The sequence below is a fragment of the Motacilla alba genome, chromosome 4 (assembly GCF_015832195.1).
Source record: "Motacilla alba alba isolate MOTALB_02 chromosome 4, Motacilla_alba_V1.0_pri, whole genome shotgun sequence".
Lineage (NCBI taxonomy): Eukaryota > Metazoa > Chordata > Aves > Passeriformes > Motacillidae > Motacilla > Motacilla alba.
This window is the reverse complement of record NC_052019.1, coordinates 12,405,788-12,431,051: the sequence shown is the minus strand read 5'-3', so window position 1 is coordinate 12,431,051 and position 25,264 is coordinate 12,405,788. Positions and strand designations below refer to the sequence as shown.

Here is a 25,264-nt window from a genome sequence, read left to right as displayed (position 1 = left end):
CAAAGGTAGCCAGGTGTGTTGCCAAGACACTGCTCTCCATGATTGCTGGGCTTCTTGGCACCTGACCAGAACCTCTCTGGAAGCAACATCCTGCAGAAGACAGCTGTGGGTGGGCAAGCAGGGTCTCCCTCAGGGAATTGGGAGAAAGACCAGAAACACAGCAGGTAACAAGCACAACAGGAGAAGGGAAAGGCCAGCCCCTCTTACAGGCACTCCAGAGCCAGTTCAGGATCCTCCTCTACACCCTCTCAGGTCGCTGTCCTAAGCAAAGCAATGCAGAGCAAAGCTCCTTCTTGGCCTGCTGGACTCCATTCTCCTGGTGTGTGCATCTATAAGATGAGTGGAGACTGGCTTTCCTCTTTTCCTTTTTTCAAGTTAGAGCTGCTCTTTGAGCTATCAGAGGTGCGGACTTGCTTCTCAGGCAAAACTCAACCAATTATTTACACTTCCTACTCCCAGCTAAAAGTTTAATCCACAGCTGTCAGCACGTGGAAAACTTCACAAAATGGTATTTCATAAGGGAGACCCAGTTCCCCATACCCAAAGATACCACATAGGTGGGGTTCCAGGAGTCTCAGACTCTGCAAAGACAGCTCTTCTTTTCACATTTGGATTCACTTTATTTGTGTTTTGGCAGCATCTATAAAACTGAAGGGGAAATCTATAATATGTGAAGCAAAATAATATTCTTCATTTAAAAGGAAATAGGAGTAAAATGTTTCATTTACCTGTCCAGATTAGTCTGAAAATCCCACTACAAGCTCTACCAGACTCTTCCATGAAGAGTCTGATATTGCAGGGCTTGTTCCACCTGGTCGATCAAGTATGTCAGGAAAAACAGTGAGGTGAGAACCAAAGTGTCTTTTCTAGACCAACATTTCTTTTTATAGAAACTTTGCTGTTTCATGAGACCAAGTTTGGTCACACATTTTCCAGGAACTTTCTCTTTGTAGCACCAGCAAAATTTTCACTGATTAATTGAGGCCACACAACATAACATTTCTTGTTTTTCAGCCTTTGGTGAGAAGGTGAACTAAGGCCCCTGTGACCTGTGTTTTGAAACCAGAGAGTTTTATAAATTTTGACAGCTTGACTGTCAGGAGCTTGTCTGCCTTCTACAGCGAGGAGGGCACACAGGAGGCCCATGGGAGCAATGTCCCATAGCTTAATTTCTAACAGCTTAATTTGATTCCATAAACATAGTTCTTACTTAATTAGCACATGTGTTTCTTTATGGCATAGTTCCTTTCTTCATTTTTAGTTTGGAGTCATAAATTGCTGCAGGGTTTTTTAAAATACAATTTGCTTTTATTTTTAAAGCTTCAGAATTAAAGTGATATATTTTTAAGTACTCAATGAAATCTAAAAACTATGGATGCTCAAGGGAGGAACTGATATTGATGAAACCTAAGATATTATTTATTTTTTAATAAATATAAATAAGCTGTGACCTGCCAGTAATAAAATCCAAATATATTCTACTAAAGTTGGCTGGATAATATACAGGAAAAGGCATCAGATATCTAAGTATTATGCTCTGCCTATACAGATTTTGCTAGGAATAAAAATGATGGAGTGATCTCTAAACCAAATGTTTCATTGTAGGACACCACAAATGATACAAGTATTTTCTGATGTGATTTTGCTGCTTAGTGTCTTTGCTTACTATAAATATCTGTCATTTATATATGACTTATTTTAGTTCTTCCACCTTGACAATGACAATGGTGTGATTGAACTCTCAGAAGTCCCGGAGGAAAATAGGTTGCTTTTAACATCTTCCACCATACAATTCAAATTGTTTGCAAATTTTTTGTGAAGGACTTTCTGGTATAACAAAGAATCTTAAAGTTTGATTCAAACGCCAGAAATTAGCATAACATTTTTTTAATGAAGAAACCAAAATATTTAAATAATATGTGTAATGGATAAAGAAAAACTTAATAAAGTGGATGGAATAGAAAAAGAATAATAGATTAGAATGAAGCACCTGATTGGGAAAAGCCAGCAATGATTCTCCAAGGACAAATGGGACTTTCCAAACCTTATCATATTCAATGACAAAGTAACCTGCTCAGCTGACATGGGGCAAGGGGTTCTCATTGTTTACCTGGATTTCTCTAAGGCTTTTGAAACAGTTTCCCACTGTCTCCTTTGTGAGAAGGAGAATTTATGTGTTATGGTATAGAAAAGTGATCCATGTAAGGGGTGGGGAACTGGCTGATGGGCTGCATCTGGGGGAGGTGGAAAATCTCCTCCTCAAACTGGGAGCCTGTCACAAGTCGGGTCCCCCAGGGATTGATATTGGGTCCAACAATGCCTAATACCCTAACAAGTGATGGGGATCAAGTGTACCCTGAGGAAGTCCACTGATGACACCAAACTGAGTGGGAATGTGACATCTTGGGAGAACTACCCTGGAGGAAGACCTTTGTCGGAGTGGGCCGACGAGAACCTTATGAGGTTCAACAAGTGTAAGGTCTTAAACCTGGGAAAATATAGTCCAGAGGTCTAGCACAGGGTGGGATCTATCCAGCTGAGGAACAGCTCCAGCAGCTCTGGAGGTCCAGGTGGACAGCAAGCTCAGTGTGAGTGACCAGGGTGCTGCCATGGCAAAGAAAGCCAACAGGATGTTGAGTTGCATCAACAGGTGCATCACCAACAGAGATAAAGAAGTCATTGCCCCACTGTACTTAACACGTGCCAGGCCACACCTGAAATACTGTGTTCAGTTTTGGTCCCCACAACACAAAAAAGGTGTGGACAGGCTGGAGAGGGTCCAGAGAAGGGCCACAGAGATGATCAGAGGAGTGGGAAATAGGCCATAAGAGGAAAGGCTGAGAGAACTGGGCTTCCTTGAGAAAAGAAGGATTAGGGGACACCTTATCACCATGTCCCACTACCTAAAGGTTAGCTACCATGATGGAGACTCTCTTTTTACAGGGAGTCACATGGAAAAGACAAGGTGTATTGGGTACAATTAACTCCTGGGAAGATTCCAGTTGGACACAAGAGCAAAATTTTTTACAACAACAATCAGCCATTTCAAGAATCTGCCCATGAAAACAGTGGATTCTGTAAAACTGGACTCTTTTAAGATTCAGCTGGACAGGTTGCTGGGCCATCTTGTCCAGATTGGGGACTGTGGTTTTGCCCAGAAAAGTTTGACCTTGAGATTATCCTTGAGAGCCTTTCCAACCTGGGATTCTATAATACTGTGAACCCTTTTCTCTACAAATGCTGCTAACCTAAACAGGCCTGCTCCTTCCTTTGTTCTCATGGACAGCATCTAAGTAAATGAATCCACTGCAACATTTCAGCAAATCAGATTTCAGCAAGGTCTTAGAGGTACTCCTCAGCTCTTCTGCACTATTACTGGTGTCACTATCACTCTACAGCACTAACTGATATTCTGATGAAGACCCTGGGCCAGGTTAATCTCTCTCACTGGGGTAACATAACTTTTGTCACTCTAGGAATATATCTGTTTATAACTAGGAAGAGGATCTAACCCTTTATAATTGCTTTATAATATGATTTTTATCTTATCTCCCTTATTTAAACTTTGAGCATCACTTCAGGCCTAAAAAGACAGTTTCCATTTTACAGATGTGATTGAGGAGCTGGTTCATTATTACTGCTCTTAACACTTGCCAAGAAAATTAAAAAAAAACCAGAACAAAGCTTCAAAGAGTAACTTTGAATCCTTTTGTACCAGAAAGGAAGACTGAACTGTGATCCCACATTTGAACTTGAAGAAATGATTTTGGAGTCCAAGCCTCTCCATAAAAAGAAAAAGCGACTTGCCAAAAACAAATCCAAAGATGGAGCTAAGGAAACCTGCCCACTGGTAAGATGAGGACTGTGACTGCAGTCAGTGGCATTTTGTTTACACTCTGATAGGCAAACTCAGTTATGTTCAGCTTTATCACCTCTGAAAATATACTCAACCTCTCTGTCTGTCATTTTATACATTGCATAAATCATCTCCAAAGCAAGATGAAAAGCAACCATTTATTTCAGTCAAAGAGTAACAACATCTTTAAGCTATAATAATCTTTAAGATTATCACAGATGCTCATTTAAAGTATGAAAAACTCTTGCCAGTTGCGAAAAACACTTCCCACACACGGACAAATAGCTACAAAGAATATTTATTTGCTACTACTACCAAAAATTAAAAGTATGCAGTGAAAAGTCTTGTTATTTATAAATATGTTAAAGCTGTCTCTTCCACTCTTGACTAATGTGTTGCATGTAGAAAGATGCATTGTATGAACAGTCAGAAGATTAATAATAATTTCCAGACCCGAATTATCATTCCAGTGAGGTTTTATAAATTATGCTGCTGCTCCTAATGATTATGAGTGTTCATGCAAGCTGTTCTTCCTAGAGCTATCAGATGTAAAAATCCTCAGGAATTCTTTGTGAGGAACTTCTTCCAAAAGAATGAGATTGATTGTGCTATCACAGCCCAATTTAATGAGTCTTCGAAATGCCTCTTGATAGCATTCATTCATGAGCATTTTGTTCAGTGTTGTTTGTGTTGTTGTGATTTTTGTCTATGATTCCTCATCTTTTTTAATCAACCTATCCATGCTGTTTTTTAAAGAACGTACACCTGCAGCAGTGCTTGGAAACCGTTAGGAAAGAATTCATCATATTCAACAGAGAGAAGTAAGTGCATTTCTTAATGCCTCTTTAGCATTCAGTACTAAAATTAAATTGAGAACTATTTTTTTTTCACACAGTGTAAGGTAAGGTGATTAATGATCACAGCAGCAGAGCCTAAAAGACTGGATTTCCATTGATTTCTTCCTCTTATAGTCTCTGGTGTGATGGTTTTGTAGTTCTTCCATCTCTGCAAGAAAGCAGAAGACCTTGTGATGAAAGTATGCTAGAAATATAAACCAAATGTTACTGGAACTCCCCAGAGAAACTGTCAGTAATTAAGCAGAGGAATGCAATAAAATTACTGCTTTTTCACAACTCAAACAAAACCGAGGGAAGCCATAACTCATGAAATGTTAATGATATGAACAGCACTGTTCTAACTTGCAAAAGCAGTTCATACTTCCACACTATTAAAAAAAAAAAAAAAAGAAAAAGTGTATTCCAACATTAACTATTTCAATAAAGCTAAGTATTATACCTCTACCAAACATGAAGCAAGAACTTCTAATCTAAGGGTCAGTCAGGGTTGACAGAAGCACAAGACTGATTCCCAAGGATATTTGTAATCTTCGTGCTTCAATTAATGCACTTTCTCATAATTACTACCTCTGAAATGCATTCATTATGGACCTCTTTGTATTAGCAGATACAAGTCATAACAATGGATTTGTTTGTGTCTTTGGTCAAATTATTGCATTTCATTCAAGTGCATTCCATGTTTTTATTTGTTCTAATTATATATGCAAGCCTTTCTAATAGAGTTGTGAGATGTTAAAAATTAATTTAAAAGTTGTGACTATTTTACTTAATGCACACAATGCAGGTAATTACTGTCTCTGTAATTAAAACTGAAAAAGGAACTGTCAGCTTTGCACAATTCACACAATAGCATGAAGGAAATTCTGCCATGATCTACCTTCCTGTTACAATCTGTGGGACATTTCTGACTGATACAGACTGCTCACAGAAACTGCAAGGTCTTACAAAGAAAAGGAAGGTCCAGCAGATGCTTCATGTTATTTTGCATGATCTTTAGCACAAGAAAGTCAGCCCATAGAAAGTTTTGAGAAGTATCTTGGTGGATTCCTTGAATCAGTTGAACTAGTGAATGCTTGAAATTTGTAGCTTAACGCACAAAATTCAAAATTATTGAGATCATAATAACAAGATTAGAAAAATATTACATTGTTAATCAATTTGATGAGTTTCCTAGAAGCTGTTCATACAAGTAATTCATTTCCATGTATTAGTCTCCTACCTACCCTAGAGTCATATAGGAGGCATATCCAATATGCAGTAATTTTTGGAAGTTAGAACACCAGATTTTGCAAGACATTCAAAATCTCATTGGTGTGTTCACTACCTTGAACAATTTTTCTTGTCAGGATTTTACTGTGTTATTCTTAAATCTTTTTATGCATGAATTTTTTTTCATTTGCTTCATATTGCACAACCACAGTAACAAAACAAGCTATAAAGAACTCTGGAGAGGCTGATGAGAGATCAAGTTTAAATGGAGTACAAGTAAAATGGAAGCAAAAGGCAAACCACATGCACTTCAATCAGAAAAGCGTGTGTTTTGCTCATTGCTTGATTGGCTTTGAGAAAGTAAAGGAAGAATATTTAGTTTAGACCTATAACAGATCCTGCATTTTCTAAAGCCAGATCACAACCATTTCTCTTTTAAATTGCATCATAGCTTAAGAAAGACATGGGGAGACTTCTGTAATACTTTTCAAGGAAAAAAAATGTTAAGAAAGGAGAAAGCAGATGTCAAATGTTTGAAGTGCAAAGTGAATTCAAGTTAACAAGAACAAAACAGGAGCAGCGGCTGGCACAGATGCCATCATACCAGAAGCTCCACAGTATACACAGAGGAACTCTTGGTGGGTTTCCTTAGACCTTCTGTGCCCTCAGGACTGGATGTACAAGCTGAGGCTGTGCTTTCATGGGTTTCAAAGCCACATGGCCCATCAAGTTCTTAGGAACAGTTATGATGAAAGATGTGAACCATTTGCTCCTACAAATATAATACATATTAAAATGTGATTGTATCATTAGGTGAGGTGTCAATCCCAAACAGGCCTTTAAATAACTCTCAGATTAATCCAGCCAGATGTTTTGATATTCTTCCGTGTTCCTCTACACAGAAACTGTTGAAAGTATCTGTGTATTTCCTTAGATCTTCATTATATTCAGCAGTAAAAAATCTACATTTTATTGTCACTTAAGCCTTCTGCTCAGTTTACTTCAGTGTCACAGAACACTACATAAATCCTAATAAAGGATGGAAAAAAGTAACATGTCTTTCAAGGGAAAAAATGAGACTCTCCAAAGTGCAGGGATGCAAGGATAAAATTCAGATGCTTCTAACTGAGCAACATAAAGTCAGGAATTAATATGTAGTTAATTTTGTGGTGTTAACCATCCCAGTTCCACAACATCTTGCCATCCAGTACTTGTGAAATATCTGCTATGAAAAGCAAAATCTGATATTTTTGAATGCCTTGCTGGTAGTTCTACACTGTGCCTCTTTTCTACTGTGTGTCTTTCATCCTGCAACAGACACTGCAAATCTTGCAATGTGTCATACTTGCTTTCTTCTCAAGAAGCTCAGGAGACTATCAGAAACTCTTAGATTGCAGGCAAGAGGAGCAGGGAGAGGTAGAGAAAAGGCCCACTATGCTAAAAAGAATTAAAACATAGTGGAAGAAACTGAAGTATGTTAAAAGTTTTTGTTAATGAAGACAGAGACAGAACGTGCACATTTTTTCTGTTGCTTTCAGTGTTTAAGTAATGGAAAACTGGTATTTGTAGGAATGTTTTAAGCAAGGGCTTCATGGACAAAGACACGAAGTTAGATTGTCGGCTGTGGGTAAAAAAGTTAGATTTGTATCCTTTACACAATCCTGATCAGAGGGCATCTTCTGTTGAATATTTCAGTGGATGTGAGCTACAAATTAAAATACCTCTGTGTGTGTGTGTGTGTGTGTGTGTGTGTGTGTGTGTGTGTGTGTGCGCGTGTGTGTGTGTTTTGATGTGACATGGGGTATGGCATCTGTCCACAGTGACATTATGTTCCAGAACCTACAAGAGAGTGGCACACACTGCCCTGATCCAAAGAAAAATAACATAGGAAAATGCTTTTGCAGGATTTGTTTTCTATTGTTAAAAGTGTCAGTGTAGTCTCTTAGTTTTTGAACACATAAACTAAATAAACTCTGATACACAAATAGTCCACACACTGATTAACTTGAAAATAGTACCTGCAGTAGTTTTCAGGGATCTGTTTGGCTCATTTTTGTGGCAAAATAATTAGTTTTTTAATTCCATTTCTGTATATAGTTTTTCTTTTAATATCCAGAAACGCAGCACCAAACATTTTGCAGTATCTTAATGTGTATTCCCATAGAATTGCCAGCAATTTTTCAGAATTTAATATCATTTAGAAGCTGTAGGCCACATTTTCAAGTTTTCTTTTTTCAATTTTGTGTGTGTTTGTGTTGGGGGAGATTGTACAGATAAAGACACACTGTTTGCTTTTAGCTTTATTAAAAAGCTGAGCAGAGATTATTTTGCTATTTTTTTTTGCTGTTATCACTAAACAGATCTTCACATATAACTACATATCTTTAAGAATATCTAAAACCTGAAATGAACAGAAATTAAGAAAAAGACCCAATATTTGCATGTAATGAAATCATATTTCTTACCCTTTATGGTCCTGAGCCTCTCCTTCTCCCTGAAAGATGCCTTTAGGATTGAAGATGTGAGAAATCAAAGAAAAGAGAAGAAAACACAAGAAATATTTGCCTATCAGGCAGAATAATCCTTCAGTTAGATGCTTCACAAACTGAATCAAAATTATCAGCCTGCTAAAGAAAACAAAATCAAACATCCACATTTTACTGAGTAGAATATGTATTTCATATATCCAATGTACATGAAAATGGGTTAGAATTCTGCAAACCTATTTTAACAAATACAATGAACTGATTAGGAAAATATCCATGTTTTTAATAATTCCAGTAAAAACTTTCAAAACATTACTAGTTATTTTGAATTTGGAGGTTTTTTACTTAATGGGCATATGCTGCAATAACATTGTTATGATATTCAGCTCTCTTGTCCCCACTGATCTGAACAGACTTATCTCTGCCCTAAGTACTTATACACCTTATTCCTCTTCTCAGGATTTATTCAATGCTAGCACACTAAAAAATGTGCCACAAATTGAAGCACATTACTCTGTCTTTTCCTGCTATCATTCCTACCATTTGAGCATATCTACTCTCTTATAAATGATCCTGAACAGCTCGAGGTGAACAGAGAGCTCTCTGTTCCCAGAATAAATAGCAGATTTGAGGGAGCATATTTAAAGCATATTAAGATGCTTAAAATCTTGTTGTCTGATTTTTTCCATATCATAGATGAAAAGCTTACTTAATATTCTCTGCATTTTTTTATAAGATCAAATTTATTTTCTCTCTTATTGTAGTTCTTTTTCTTTCCTTTTAATTGTCTTTTAAGATTTAAATCCAGAGTCCCTGAGTACTCTCTTTCATTTCAGTTTGATTGAAATTGAATATTCATAATGATTTGCAGTGTAATTCATTGAATGTATTTTTCTTAATATGCATTTTATGTCTCTTAGTGTCTCTGGAGATATTTATCATAATCCTTCTAATGTCTGAATGCTTTTTGGATGAGGCTGCAGTCCTTTTCTTGCCCCTTCTGCTGACCTTAATTCAGTTCAAATCTATTTCTTTCTGGGCATTTCTAGTGGTTACACTGCTCTTCACTGAATCTTTCTTCTCCCTTTTGTAATGGATCTGTCTGCTTTAGAAGATTGCTCTTGCAATTGGAAAGATGCTTTTCTGAATGTGATGTTTGAACCTGGTTTGTGTTCGGGCAGTAATGACTGTTGCTTGCCAACACGAGCCCTTTCACTTCTGCCTCTGATTCCTGCTTGTTATTACTGGTTTAGAATTACCAATCCAAACGTCACTCTCTTCTTAGTGAGCCAAGCTACTTAAAAGTTTGAGTATAGCAGGTCCAAACTGGTAATTTTTCTATAGGTATACCTTCAAATTCACTTTTATTGGAGAAAGGAGTGGTCATACAAATGCCATTGTTTCAATAATGTGTTCCCTTCACAGTTTCATGAAGGGAAAAAAAGGGAAAAAAAAACCAACTGCAAAGGGTAATCAGTATCTGGAGCATCATTTTAAAAGTCTTCCAGCAAAAATGGTCAAGGTTTTCCCAAAGAAATAATGATGTCATTATAATGGCTACACTCCACCATCCAACTTTGGGAATGAAAGTTGCATGGGGGTGCATATGTCAGCATGTTCTCCACCTTGAAATGCGGTCCTGAAAGGATCAGGATAACAGATGGAGATCCTCAGCACTGGAGGCCAGAAACTGGTTTCTATTCACAGAAAACTAAACACAAATGCAATTCATAAAAATTAATTGGAAGTCAATTCACAGGCAGAGGAAAGAGGAGTCTTCATTTGTGCATCTCAGACTTTGGAGGGGAATCAAAAGTGTATAATTCTGAGTACCTTTTTTTTTTTTTAAGCAGGTTACATGGGACAAATCATATCTGTGATAAATTAAGGCTGCATAACAGGTCATGACTGTTCCATTACCATAGGGAATACCTGCATGAGGTAATTTCCTTACTCTCAATGTCCCACACTAACATAAATTTTCACTTGTTATGCGTCTCTAAATTGAGTTACGAAGACTGAACTCCTGTCCTGTTTTAAGACAGCAATTTGTGTCCAGTTGCTGAAGCAATGCAGAAAGAAACCAGCAATCAGATAACATTATTACTGCCAGTCTCTCTGATGTCCATGTGTCTGTTGAACACATTCGGAGATGAGCTGGGAAGGAAGGTGAATGCTGAGGTCACAAAGTTCACTCATGATACCAGAGTATCATAAAGTTCAGTTATGATACCAGAGTCACAACTAAGTCTGAGTGAAAAGAGCTGCAGTAGATAATGATAGCCATGGTTCTGAGTTGCAGGGTGAGAAAATGGCAGCTCAAAATCAGTACTGATAAATGCAAATACAGTCAGAAGAAGAAAATCTAAATTTTACCTTTAGGATAATAGACTCAAAATTAGCTTCAGTTATGAAGGAGGGAGAGTTTGAAAAGACTGTGGGTAGCACAATGCTTAGTGGAAGACTAAAAGGTATTGATATGTTCCTGCAAAAAACAGGATACATGTATGTTCATATACATACATCTTCCATTCTGTGTAGAGCTCTGCTTCCTTATCTCAAAAAGGTTAAAAAGGACTTAGAGAGTTTTCAAGAAAAAGAGGATTGGCCAGGGGGGGGACATGGGTCATGTTGAAGGGTTTAATAAACTTGAACTAATTTAAACTAAGAGAAGAGGCAACTGAAAAGACAGAAACAGGATAAATAATAACATGTTCTGAAACTTATCGAGAAGATGACTAAGCAATGACTATTCACTCTTTGTGGTAACTCAAGGTCACAAAGTTATCAGCAGCAGGTTAATAAGAAAACCAATCATGCTTTTTTTATGAAATGCAGCATGTTGCTGAGTGGTGATTTGGATGTTAAACATAGAAAAAGATTCAGAAAAGGATTAGAGAAATTCATGGGAAAAAATCCATCAAGGTCCTTGAGATGTGAAGCTTCTGATGCAGTCATTGGTTCAGGAAATCTGGAAATGTCAGAAGTGAGGCGAGTATGCCACAGCAGACATTTGTCTCCACGCAGCTTATTCATCAACAGCATGCCCTAGTGTCTGAAATGGGCCACTATGAGAAAGGGGAATCTTTGTTAGGTGGAATTTCTGGGTATGTGCATTTATGGCTTCTCACAGCTTTCAAGGTTTCCATTTTCATATAGTCTTCACAATGGCACAAGGGTTGAACAGTAAAATATGCATACAAGTATGCCTATATTGCATATATGCAAGTATGCATGTATATATATATATATATATATATATATCCTTCTGGAAATAGGAAAAGAAATGCAGACTTAGGCCAGTAAGAGATTTAGGTAAGATTCAGACTGTCCATTGCTGGGTTCCAGGACACACCCCCCATCCTTTGGGAAGACCTCCCATTTGGATGTAATTTTCCTGTGTCCCTCCTGGGGCTCAATACACGTTCCTGTTGTGGGTGCACCTCATCGACTAACCTAGGGGACATGGTGTTCAGGAGAGTGACTTCTGGGGATCCCTGTGTTTGGCACCACCTTTCCCACACCTTGTGCAGGGGTTTGGTGATTAACTGAAGGCTACACATTATGCTGTGCAATCACAAGTGAACTCCTGGCTCAGTCTCCTTTTGTGGAGTCCACCCTACAAGGAATGAAACAGCTGCACAGTTGAGTGGACTTCTTCTGAGCTAAGTTTGGGACTGGGGCAGAGGAATCTTGCATTAAAAATAGGTGGAGAGGGATGAGCTTGCAGAGAGGTGAGGGCAGATTGTGGCTGTTCCCTGGCAACTCACAGCCTTTAATTCTTGGAAGTTGGTGCTGTGAGAAGGGCAGGGCTGAACCTGCTTACTCCTAGATGCGTATGCCAGCCTGAGAATATTTATTGTTAGGTCAAATAATTAGGCAGAACCAGTCTGAGTTTGGAGGTGTGTTGGCTCTGGGCACCAGGTGCCTGCCAAAGTCACTCCGTTTCAGTTGGGCAGGGGAAAGGAAAGTACAGTAAAAGGTTCATGGGTTGAGGAAAGAACAGGGAAGGAGAGATCACTCAGCAGTTACTGTAGTGGGCAAAACAGGCTCAGCTTGGGGAAGGTTAATTTATTGCCAATAACTAAAAGACTGTGATAGTAAGAAATAAACCCCAAATCTTAAACCCAACTTCCCTCTACCCCTCCCTTCTTCTGGGCTCAACGTCATTCCCAAAACCTCTGCCTCCTCCATGAGAGGGGCACATGTGGATGGGGAATGCGGTCAGTTCACTACATGTTGTCTCTGCTGCTGTTCCTCCTCACACTCTTCCCCTGCTCCAATGTGAGTTTCCTCACACAACTGCATTTCTTCATGAACTGCTACAGAGTGGGTCCCTTGACCTCCATGTGATCTATCCATCTGCAGGTAGCTGAACAAAAGGGTGAGCCTACACCCTGCAGGCTACACACCAAAGGCAGGCTAGGAAATTAATGTAGTTTTTAAAAAATGGTGGTTGGCCCACCCTGCTGAGAAATAGCCTCATTTGTGGACAGGTGCCTATAGTCTAGTTAGCCAAAACTGGATTGTGGCTAACTAGAAAGAATTTTTTTTTTCCCTGTGTCCTGTGTTGACTGTATGATGCTTTTATCCCCAATCATCTTGCTCTGTTTATGCTGAATAATGAATTTTGCACCTTTGAGACTTGTTCCAGAGAGTGAAGGGGGCAGAGAAGAAGTGCAGTTTGTTTTCAGACACTGCTCTCACTGCTCCACATTCCTGCTCTGGGACTGTGCTGCCTGCGGATGGACAGACAGCGGGACAGAGCTCTCCTTTGTTTTAGTTAGTTTTAGCTAGCTGAGGCAAAGAAGTTCCCTGGACTGTGGTTTTTCCTTTTCTTTGGCCCTGTTTTACCTGCTCTGCACTGAACATCCAGCAGAGCACCGGCAGCTGCACCTGTGGCCGCGGCATTTGCAGCGTCAGAGGGACTGATGAGAGACTGAGTGAGCTGAGCTGCAACCCGGAGAGGGGACTTTTCTGAGTTTGTCATCTCTTTTGGAGCAGCAAGAGGTTTTATTGTTTATTAAACAGGGTTTTTCCCACTTTTCTCTAAGGAGGTATTTTCTCCCGAACCGGTTGGGGGGAGGGGCCAATTGAATCTGCTTTTCTAGAGGAGCCCCTCTGAGGGTTCTCTCCCATCCCAAAGGGTCTGAAACACAGTATGTTATTGGAAATTTCATAGCTGCTCTCCTGTTCCTTGTAGATGTGGATCTGCAAACACTTTAAACTAGAAATTTTGTGCACATTTTAAAATGTGCCTGAACAAGACAGACATTGGTAGGATGCACCTGGTCTTGAAGAGACAATAGCCCACTTCTAAGAAACACCTGTTTTACTCATCTGAACCTGGCTTTAGTGTTCGTGTTATTAGCTTGGTTTAGTCATGCTTTCTTAAATGAGTCCGCATCATTTGAAGTCTTCATTTATTTACTTCATGTCTTTACTTATTTTGCTTTATCAAATTCCAGGATAAACCTCAGATCTCAAGACAGTACAGGTCAATATACTATAGCACCCAGTACAGTTTTTCACTTGCCTTCTGCATACCATTATTTCACATGTCGCTCACGCTGTATGTGCACCTGAGCCCGCTAGGTTTGATTATAAATTGCTGGTTGATAGAAAATTATATTCACAGCCATTTACTGAGTGTAATTACTCAGCAGGAACCATCAACCTGAATCAATTATCCAAACTCTAAGAATGTTTCCCCAAGGATTTTTGGGGAAAAATTTTGGAGTAAATGCCATGAGTGTCAATGGTAAAAGAAGACATATGTGCTACATGGGGGATACTGCTGCCAAAATTTTACTTTTCACATTCAGCTGTAATAAAGCATAACTTTTCATCTGAAAATCATTCATTTAAATTTAAATGGAGTTAAAATATAATTATTTGAATGATTACTTGGTAGTCTACTGAGCTATCCAAACACATACATCACAGTGCATTATGAGAACAGACCTGAGATTTTGGCTGTTTCTATCAAATCAGGCAGTACCAAGAGAGCATGTTTGGGGTCAAAGACAGCCTGAGCAAAATAGTAGTTATACAGAGAACAACTCCTACCCACAGGCTCTACACAAGGTTTTTCAGAGATATCTGAAATAAATGGAGAATTAGATGACCAAGTATTTTTCAAGATATAGACCAAGTCATGCAGAATAGCCAATCCTGGCAGAGCCAGAGCCTGAATACACTGCAGGCATATCTGCACGGGTGAACAGGCAATGGCAGCCCTGTTCTTGTTGGTGATTTCATTACCAAGCTCTTGGCAGAGATCTTCACCTTGTGCTGTGTTATAGACTGATGGGACCATTCAATTTCTGCTCGCCTGAACTGTGTGGGTGCAAATGAGCTCTAATCCAGCAGTAAATTGGCTCTGCTAAGCAGTGCAGTCTGTGCTGAGCTGGTAGAGCCACTAAACAGGAAGGGTCTTGAATCTGTTTCTCTAAGAGGGAAGGCATATGTGTTTTTCTAGAGATGCAACAAGCCTGTATCCCTTTAAATCCATATATCTAAAAATAATTTCTTTAATTTAAACTCCTTTAGTACTTAGGGAGGAGAGCCTTCTATCTCCCAAGACTGATCTGTGACACATATATTGGATAGCTTAGACCTGAAGAAATTAATCTAGGTTGGTGATTCTATTTACCCTGTAGAGAGAGCCTGAACTAATTTTTCAGTTGTCTGCAGTTAGCTGGCACAAAATCCATCCCACATTTGTGCACTCAGATAATTCCTAAGTGTCAGTTCTGCAGGCACAGGTGCTCTGTGGTCTGACCACCCTCTCTGTGTCAGGTGGTCAAGGGCATCTCATGCAGCACAAAGCATCACTTATGAGGCAGCTGCATTGGACTGTATGTCCACAGCCATGGGGGCAGGAGACCAAGAACAAGCAAGCCATAGCTGGAAGCATTTTCAAGGAAGTGCCAAAGATTAATGACATCCACTCTTGGCTAGTGGTTAGATGGAGTTACTGCTTGGACCCAGGTTTCCCAAAACACTCCCCAGCTGTAACACAGACAGTGGGGAGGATTGTGTTCCATTTAAAGCTGCTCTGCACACATTGGTTCTCTACACCAACTCCAGATCAAGGGGAAATTATCTGCATTTACAGACTCATTTTCACTTTGGAGTTGTGTGACTCAGCTCCGATGTTGCTGACTGATGAGTGTTGTCTCTGCCTCAGCAGCTCCTTGATACTGCCCTGGTCTGCCCCAAGCTTCTTCTGGCACAGAGAAAATTCATACACTTTTCAGTGATTTCTGTTTTCCTGAAAAGACTTCTGAGATCACTCTGTGCAGAGACTGAAGAAAAGAAAAGCCCACTATTAACTCTCCCATGCTTTCTGCTCCTCTGCTAGGTGTAAAGTGGGATTTTTTTAAACAAACCAATAAGGAAATTAGCTATATACAGCTGTCTTTTGAGATAGCTTTAATTAGCTATATAATTACTTAGTTTAATTAATTCGATCTCCATGGTTGGGATTCTTTTGAATGCTTCATCATTTTTAAAGTGTATAACTCTCCTTCCTTCATTTTTACTCCTTTTTTTTTCTTATTCTGCATTTTCCACCTTCACTGCTGTTTTCTACCTGTTTTTCAAAGGCAGTATACAAGCAGTCTTCCATACTGCTCAGCTGTTGATGTGGTCCCTGGCATAATTTTTCCCAGGCCAAAATCACTCTCTGAAACAAATCCCTTCATGTTTCAGGGGTTATCATTGACCAAAGGCTGCCCAACAAGCAGCTGGAGTACAACAGCTCTGGTTTACAGATTAGAGATTAGCCAGAAGGATGTGAGGTAGTCTGTGCCACTCACTCAGCTCCCAGGCATTGATCCCTACCTAAAACGCAGGAATTACATTCCCATGCAGGGCTCTATTTGCTGCCTGTCACGAGAGCCCTCCCAGATACCACTGGAGAATAGGAAATGGATGAATAATTTGTCAGATGTTCAGGTTACCATGTAACCTAAGCAGGATTAACAATTATTTCTGCTGTATATTGTTAAGAAGTTAGAGCACATATTTTCAAATTGAATTTAATTGTATTTGGACAAACTTGACTCTGTTCCTTAACATTGACACTGAGCAAAGTTACTATTTTCTTCTTTATGAATGAAAGTGTAAAGTGAGCAAATTGTCTGAATTTGTGATCAACTCATAGGCTCATTTTTGCTAACTTTTTTTTTAAAAACAAAGAAGCAAATCTGGGAATTTTCAGGGCTTTGTGACAAATTTTGTGGGCTATTTTGTTTTGAAAAGTAAAAATACTCTTCCCAAGATACTTATTCAGTTAAAAAATAACTCGATCGGAACCCCTTGCTCACTTCTTCCTTCTTTATTTCACCTTTTCCCTGAAAGATTTAGTTGAATGAAAACCTGGCACAAGAGAACTAGTGAGCAGAATAAAGGAGATATAAGAGAAAGAGTGACACTCATTTACAATTGAAAAATACTGCCAGCTTCTTCCATTTCCACAAAAATAGAACACAGCAAGGACCAATTTACAAGAGAAACCTTAAAACATGCAGGCAGAAAATTATTAAGGGACTGTGTATCAAAGTCCATTCTTATTCCCAACAGAGGAAAGCAGATGACAAGCCAAGCTGCTCATTGTCCCAGAAGTCATGCTCTGTTATCAGTATTTCCACAATCATTGCCTGCAGTTGATATTAAAATGATGGCAGAAAAATAATGGATGAAGTTTTCAAAGTGGAGTGTGAGATGCACGTGCATACAGCCCATTATTTTTGAAAAGACATGTGTGCACTGCAGGACCTACATTTTACTGCCAAAACCTTGCCCTGTTGTCACAGTATGTCTGTTCTACTGAAGCGCATGAGCTGCTGTAAAGGTTAGACAGGGGTTTTATAAGTGATGGGGTTTTCATGATTTTGGGGAGGTGACTCTTCTTCTGGCTAAAACATGAGAGATTGTGGGTGTTGTGAACATTTATCCTCAGTGCCAAGCCAAAGGAAGAGTCCTTTTGGGGCTGCTGGGTGAGCTGATGCAGAAAATGAGCTGGTATGACCAACATTAATTTCTACCTGTCAACCTCCTACTTACCACTGAACACTTATTATTTAGGACTGAGCTGTAAACCAAAACGTCTCCCTTTTCATGAGGGATATACCAACATGTACAGTTCAAACTACCCAGCAGCTTTGTGGTTATAATTTTTTCACACCCAGTGTGAGTCCTTTTGGATCCTCACAGTCCAAATACTTCTGTTCTTTCTAGACCATGTTTCTCTGCATAAAACCACTTAAAATGTGAGTAACACAGAGATATAGTCTGTACTTGTTCCATAATAAGGAAATCTTATTGCCACAGTTGGACTCCAAAGTCCCATTAAGTTTTCCTTCTTATACTTTTTGGCTGGAAACAAATGAGATGGATGGGGATATAGTCTGTGGAGCTCCAGACTGCCACAATTGTTACAAACTCTTTGGGTTGAGCATTTCATCTTTCTTTTGTGTGGAATCAAGCCTTGAAGCCAGTTTGATAACCAGCTGGTAACTACTTCCATTTCCTTTGGAAGCAATTTCTGCACCATTTGGTAAAATTGCTGAGTTATCAGCCAGACAAATTAGTTGTGTTCAGGGACAGGCAGTGGTGTTGTGGGAATAGTGAAAGAGTCACCAGCTTGAGGAAGAAATTGTTTTGACCGGTTGTGGTTTATTCATCCAGGCATTTTTTGGTTATGTTTGTGTACAAATTTGGATGCATCAATACCACACGGAATAAAAATTAAAATTAGAAACAAACAGTGGGAAAGAGTAGTGGTTACCAAACTGATACCTTACCTGCCCTCAGTGCCAAGAAATCTCTCTCTCCATCCTTGGCTATCTTAGCAACTTGCTCCCATCTTGGCTGGACATGCTGGGTTTCCCCAGCTCTGACAGGATCCTTGTGAGACATTGCTACTTTTGGGATCTTCTTACTTTATGGAGTCCCTCTACAGAATTATACCACCCTGTAAAAATTATTTGGATGTAAGTTTTTCAACATGATAACAACCAGCAATTTTAGTTATATAACATAACTTCCAGGTTTCTATTTTCTATGGCTGGGATATAAAAAATAGTGCCTATCTCTGTCCCTTTCCAGCTTCTTTTAAGTCCTTCACAAAATGTCATTGTTAGATCTTTTCTATTGAGAATGAAAAGTTTCTATGCTATGTTATTTGCCAACTAATTCTAAAAATATGGGATTTGGACATTAGGACATTTACTGCTTTTTTAAAAGTCCCTTTGTGACTTCTGTATCTGTGGTCCAGTAGACAAAACACGTGACATGGTCAGAGACATGTAGTTTGAATAGTTCCTTCCTGAGCACAGTCATTCCTCATGGCAGATCAGTAATTTTTTCCTCTGATTCTGACATGTTCAGAATTAGCATTACAGCAAGGCCATCTGCACCAGCCATCAGCATTACTTCTGTGTAGCTGCTAAATCATACAACTGAGATGGGTTTGATTATTTAGCAAACTATCCTCCAGGATTCATGAATTTCAGAAAGCTAACATAGACATGCCTCATCTGTTCTGATCTCAGTCCCCATCCCTTGTGAAGAATAACTGGGATAAATATTCCACAGATTTATCTATTCCTCAGAACTTATCCCAAGGGATGTAAAAGTTTTCATTTTGTTTCCTGCAATAAAACTAGTTTCTATAATTCATTTTATTAAGCTGTTCTTTTCCCCAGACCAAAAGCAAAAGCATCTGTTTTCTCCAGCAAAGTGAAATATCAAGAAACCAAGGTAAAATCCTAAATCTAGAAATGGCAAAGCAAATCCACTGCCCACTCAGACTGTTCAGTTTCCTCCACGCTCAGGACACTTGATGTGCAACTTTGGCAAACTCACTTGCAGATTTTTCACAATAAAGAGTTTCCTTTAGGAGGTGCTGGGTGTGGGAGTCTCAGGGGAGGGGCAGCTGTGCCTGGCTTGAGTTCTCTTTTGTCAGTAGAAAGTCTCTTCTGTCCTCTCATGCTTGCAGAGAGCAAGCCCACAATTTGAGACAACTCCTGGCATTCCTCCGGCTTCAGTTTCGCCCTGAGAGCCTGGCAAGACCCACTGAGGAAAGCATCAGCTGCACAAAGGTGATACCACACACCAGGCAGTGCAACAGCCTCCACATGGCTCTCAAACACAGCAACTGCATTTTGCAAAGCCTGATGCCAGTGCTCTCTACTGCTATAGTGGGTTTGGACCCAGTATTTTTCCCTCTCCTCTGAATTCCCTTCCAATGACTGATATCAGATTCAAGATCCAGTATCAGAAATCAATGCTGCAGGAATGCTACTATAGTATCTGAGTATTGAGAAAGTAAGAACCTTAAATAGCAATTCATGGCTCACACAGGCTCTTTCTCTTTGCCAGAAATACTGACAAAACCAAGATTTGGCTGGAGGTTCAGTTACTGTTCTTGATGCATTCCTGTAGCGGCTGGAACAGCCTCTTTCTTCCTCACTGATGGAGAGGAGTCTGTGCAAGGCTCAGTGTCACACACTATCAATATTGCATGGATCAATAGTGAAGGGAAGGAAAACTCTTTGTTGGTTCAGCAGAACCACTCTTAGTTCCCAGCATAATTGCCTCTGAGACTCCTTATGTATTTGCACAGAACTGTCATGGAATGAATGCAACAGACACTGTTCAAACTCATTTTCATCCTCTTTTCCCTGCAGGTTTTTTTTTGTTCCATATGACTATATCCACTAGAACCACTTGTTCACTTTTTCATCCATAGCTGGCCATTTTATTATTTATTCTTAGCCAACAATGCTCAGCACAGGAGCAGGTACCTGCTTCAGTTCCACCACAAAGTCTCCATCAATCCATTCATTCTCCCTGGGCCTTTATAAAGTTATCACAGCCTGTAGCTGCATCAGCTTAAAAGCAAGATAAGTCATTCACTGGAGAGCAGCTTCCTACAAATGATTTATTGTACTAGTGTCATTTTTGAACAGAATGGCCCAGACTGCATTTATTTTGCCATGATTACAGGAAGCATGTCAAGGTACTCACATTTTTAAAAGCTTAGAAGATCTGACAGAAAAGTGCTCTGGGTTTGACATGAAGGAATCAAGAATGCATCAAAAAGAGAGAAATTTCACTTCTGTAACAGTCCAATATTTTAACTGAAGAGACTGTGCACACATATGTCTCCTTGTCTTGACCTGAATCTGCAGGTTTGAGATAAAGAGAAATACAAACCAATTGCTTTATTTTATTTTTTCTGAAACTGCAGTGCTGTTGGGAGGAGGGCTTAGTGTTAGCAAATCTGCAATTTTGACAGTTATGTTGAATCTGCAACTTTTCATTCTTTGTCATTGAACTTATCCTATTACGCAGCCTAAAGACAAACTTCAATATTCTTCTTCATGTAGAGAACAAAGCTGAGCTGCAAGCAATTCCCTTCTCGTCCCCAGTTTTCTACTGGCTTTCATTAAATGCTTGTGATTTTCTTTCTGTCCTGCCATAGTTGTAGCAGTCCTTTTCTGTTCAATATTTTATTTTCCACGGTAGCTTTAAGCCAGCTACTCTCTTTACTTTTGTATTTTTATATAGTCAATAATGCATACAGGCATAATTATACAAGCAGTATAATTATATTTTGGTTGATTATACATGCCACCTTCTTTTCTAATTATCACAGACACCAGACTGTAATTCCTTGTTTCACTCAGGCCTGTGAGACGCAGAGCAGCACTTAAGAGACACAAAGTTCTCAGCTTCCATCATTCTTGACAGCAGCTGCTTGACATCTGATGAAAGAAGCTGAGACACAGAAATGTGCTGCAATTTGTCCAAAGGGTGACAGAGATAGAAACAGAATCAGCATCTCCTGGTTCTTAGTCCAGTTTGCCAGCCCCAAGGGTACACTGGTAAGCAGGTTTTTGTACGCCCATAATAAATAAACCCCTAGAGTGAAATCCTTAATGTAATTTTAATAACTAAATACAGTGATTAATAAATTATCAAAGAGTTAAATAGCAGTTATTTTTTACCTTATCATCAGGTTAATAACCTACTGCTTACTTTTATATTTTGAAATATGCATAGTGAATCCAGTTATAAAAAAAGAAAGTGTCTGAAAAGGGAATACAGTGAAGCATTGCTAAAACAATGCATTTCTTTAGCACTTCCAAATCCCCTTATTCTGTTTCAATAGTAGACCTGGGAGTAGGAACAGGATAAAAGAAAATAATGGAAATAAATCAGCATTATTAACCACCTCTGTAGAGAGTGAAAAATTGAACCTGGCCAGAGGTATCTTTTGGTCTCAGCATGGGCTTTATTTCTCTCCTTTTTCCACTGTCCTCCTTACATACATTCTGCCTTTGTGCTAGTTCAAGTGGTTCTCAAAAAAAATTAAATTGGTGTTTTCTTGCTTCATGTTGAGAGAATTCTTATTTTCCTTTTAAATTGAGCAGTGCAGTTATTTTTCAGCATTTTACAAACAAAGGAAATATACAATTCCAGGAAGAAAGCACTTACGTGTCTTGGACCAACGCAATGATTCCTCAGATCTCTATAGAGCCAAAGTTTTTCTCACTCCACTATTTAGCAGTTTGCAAGGTTTGCCACCCACACTTTACAATGTGAGTTTCCAAGCACTGCAGTCTTTTCTCTTGAATTCCAAAAATACATCAGTCTTGTGCCAGTAGCTCAGATCCCGAGATGTTTGAAGTCTCAAGTTGAAGTCTGTTGCTCTCCTGGTAGTCTCTTGGAACTTTTTTGAAGATCTTGTTAAAAAAAACCCAAACCAGCAAGCAAACAAAAAACACCCCAAACCAACAAACGACCAACATCATCACATCTGTTGTCTTCCATGGTGCCAAGACAATTTGAAGAGCTACACTCTCCATTCAGCTGTGCAAAAGTTATAATTTTCTTAAAGTCCCTAGGGTGAAAATCCATTGTCTTGATGCTTTGTCAACATTAATTTAAGCAACTGGTTCTAAAGCTGTTTCACTCATGTTTTAACTGCAGAGGATGGACGAATTCCTCATAAGGAAAGGAATCTTCCTCAGCTCATTTGTCATGAACATTGGTGAAGATAATTTCTTTTCAGCTGGGGACTCATATTTTCTGTGCTATCCTCTAATAATCCACTCATACACTGACCTGTACATTCAATGGTATCCATTGAATTTCTGGTGCACTTGAAAAACGTCACCAAAAAGGCTTTTGGCAATTTGTTCCTCTAAATTGTTGTTTTCAGTCTGCCTTACAGCTTTTCATTCAATGTGTCTGCCCTTTTACACCGTGTTCCCTTTTTTTTTCCCCTTTATAGCCTCCCCTATTCATCTGTTTAATTACAGTATTTTCATGTCCTGTAACATTCTCTTCTGAATGTTCAGTATGGTGTCTCCATATTGTTTACACCACCTGGAAATATTTAGGGCTTTGAAATTTACTTAAAATTTGATTTTTGCATGCTTTTCCACTAATGACTATTTTGTAGGTATTCTATATTACTTGCAAAGTTGGGGTTTTTTTTGGAGTATAGCATATATACCTTTTATAATTGCTGTACCAGGGGCTCTTCCATAATGTCTCTGGTGCCAAGCCTTGGTGCCTTTTTGAGGAATACTATTTCCCATTTTGAGAAAAGAAACAGTCAGAGAAAAAAATCCTTCAAAACAGTAGCTGTTCATGTTTCAAAAGAAAAAAAAAAGACTCCCATCACATAGCTTCCCCATGAATCTTTATATCGTTCGTGAAAGTATTTACAGAGTGTTACAGAGTTTACAGAGTGTTTGGAGGAAAATACGTATGACATGAATCACAGTAAAATCACTGATTGCTATTGAGCAGAAATGCTGGAAGCTCTTTGATAACACAGTTGGTGGGGATTGCAGGTTCTTCTAGGGCTGTTGCTGTTCTCCAGAAAATTATGCCAAAAGAAGATAACTTTGCAGTCTTTAAACATAGGGTTTTGTTGCTGATGTTCCTGGACACCACTCATGAGGCTTTGATAACATGAAGTGATAGCAAGAGGAATGCTGAAAATACTTTCATCTCATGATTTTTCTCTTTTACTGATGAAGGTTACTGATAATTTTGTAGGACAACAGAGGGGAGCAGCTGTTGTGTGCCCAGTCAGCAGCTTTCATCAGCCTCCAGCTACCTAGAGGTTTTACCGAGGTGCAGTCTGAGCAGAGGTGCTAAAGCCAGCACTCTCCTCTGCTGGCTCTTTATGGTAGGCATTAAGGGCAGCAGGATTTTTCCAAGACCTAATTGCACATATTTAGGGGGAAGCAATCATCAGCGTTTAGAGGAAATGGCAGCTATAAAGCTCAAGCATTTAATACAGGTGAAATGGTGCAGGAGTGTTTTATACCCAGGAGGATGCGGCTATCCACAGGGCAGGCAGCTGTCCTTCCCATACAGCAACCTGCTCATGACAGCTCTATCCATGTTTTTAACCTCTGGCAGATTAAGAAGACAGCAGGATCAAGGTGGACAGACTTCCAGCATTGACAGCAGAGCATCTCTTCAGAGCCACGAGAAGCTCCAAGACGGGCGGAACAACAATTTGCTGGGACACGGCTGCACCAGGGGCTGCAGCAGTTAGTGAGCCCCAGCCCTGCTCCACAGCCAGGGCGAGGGGGGCTCCTCCCTGCACCCCTTCCTCTGCACCCCTGCATCCCACCTGGCCCCTCCAAAACAGGATCCCTGGCCAAGGACAAGACCACACAGCACACTGGCTGAGATTTTTCACGTACAACTCTGCTCTCCTCTGGACTCTGCCCCTGGAAAAATGACCATCAGCAGCAAAATACAGTTTTTTAAGTGCGACTTTTGTTTTCAAAATCCTGGAAGAAAACTTGAAACAATTCATTAGGCAGCCTCTCAAAGATTGCCACATTCCTGGATATTTGCAAGAGACAACTGGGGCCAGCTTTATCTTGAAGGCTTTAATATTACCCCCAATCTCTCTGTTAATTAAAATGGTCCAGTTTGAAATTTTGTCAAACTGCTGGACACAGCTGTCTCTAAGCACCTGCTGTTGAGTTTATAACAGATGTACATGATGTAAATATATTAATGTAGTGTCAAATAGGCCAAACACTGAATAATTTCATTTAAATACCTGAAACTCATTGAAAAAGTTGCAGTGTGAGTGTATTCACCTTGTTCTTTAACATCATGTGTTCTGCTTTGTAGTAAAAGGTGTGACCCTGGCCAAGTCAAAGTTTTGCTAGTGACTTTAGTGGATGCAGGATCAGAAACACCTTTTTATTTGTAACAATAGGCTGACTGAGCCAGAGCTGAAAAGCAGCTTAGTAAGGAGAGCTAAAAACATTAAGAATTTGCTCAGATCCATAGCTAAGTGTTATAAAATATTAAAAAGTTACATGTGTCTCTGTTTTCATGGATCTATTCTGGATGAAACTATCTTGAATAGAAAGAAACCTACTTTAGTCAAAATATTGCTGACATGAAATCCTTTTATTTTAAACAGCAGCCAAAATTCCATACATTTACGATATTTTGCAACTTGTACATCCACATTTTGATAATAAATGCATGTTTATTCTGTCCATTTGTGCTTTTGTTTTGAAGGGTTACCACCTGTAAGTAAATTTTATTTCAACTTTTTAAAACAAATAGGTTAGGTTTTTGGAAGTGAGAAACATTTTATTTGAAATAATCTATTTTTATGGCATCATTTCCATCCTTTTACAAAACAAACTTCTTTGTAATTTAATCTATTGTAAATTTTGTCTCATGTTATATGTAATTTTGGTCACAACTTTTTCACAAATACAGATTTTTATCACTCCATGAAATGATACCGTGTTCCATATCATCAACAACAAACAGTTTACAAA

General features: G+C 39.2%; 1 protein-coding gene across 2 annotated transcripts in view; it reads left to right on the top strand.

Moving 5' to 3' along the window:
* The window catches only part of STK32B (serine/threonine kinase 32B), a 159,994-nt gene extending 135,021 nt beyond the window's left edge, over positions 1–24,973 (top strand). Inside the window, exons 10-12 of one of the 2 annotated variants that reach the window (XM_038134456.1) lie at positions 3,719–3,850; positions 4,613–4,677; positions 23,865–24,973. In XM_038134456.1, the coding sequence (XP_037990384.1) occupies positions 3,719–3,850; positions 4,613–4,677; positions 23,865–24,003 (336 nt within the window). In that variant the 3' untranslated portion in view covers positions 24,004–24,973. The remainder of the gene's footprint in view (positions 1–3,718; positions 3,851–4,612; positions 4,678–23,864) is intronic. The other variant, XM_038134457.1, reaches the window with a different exon arrangement.
* Positions 24,974–25,264: the final 291 nt, after the last annotated feature.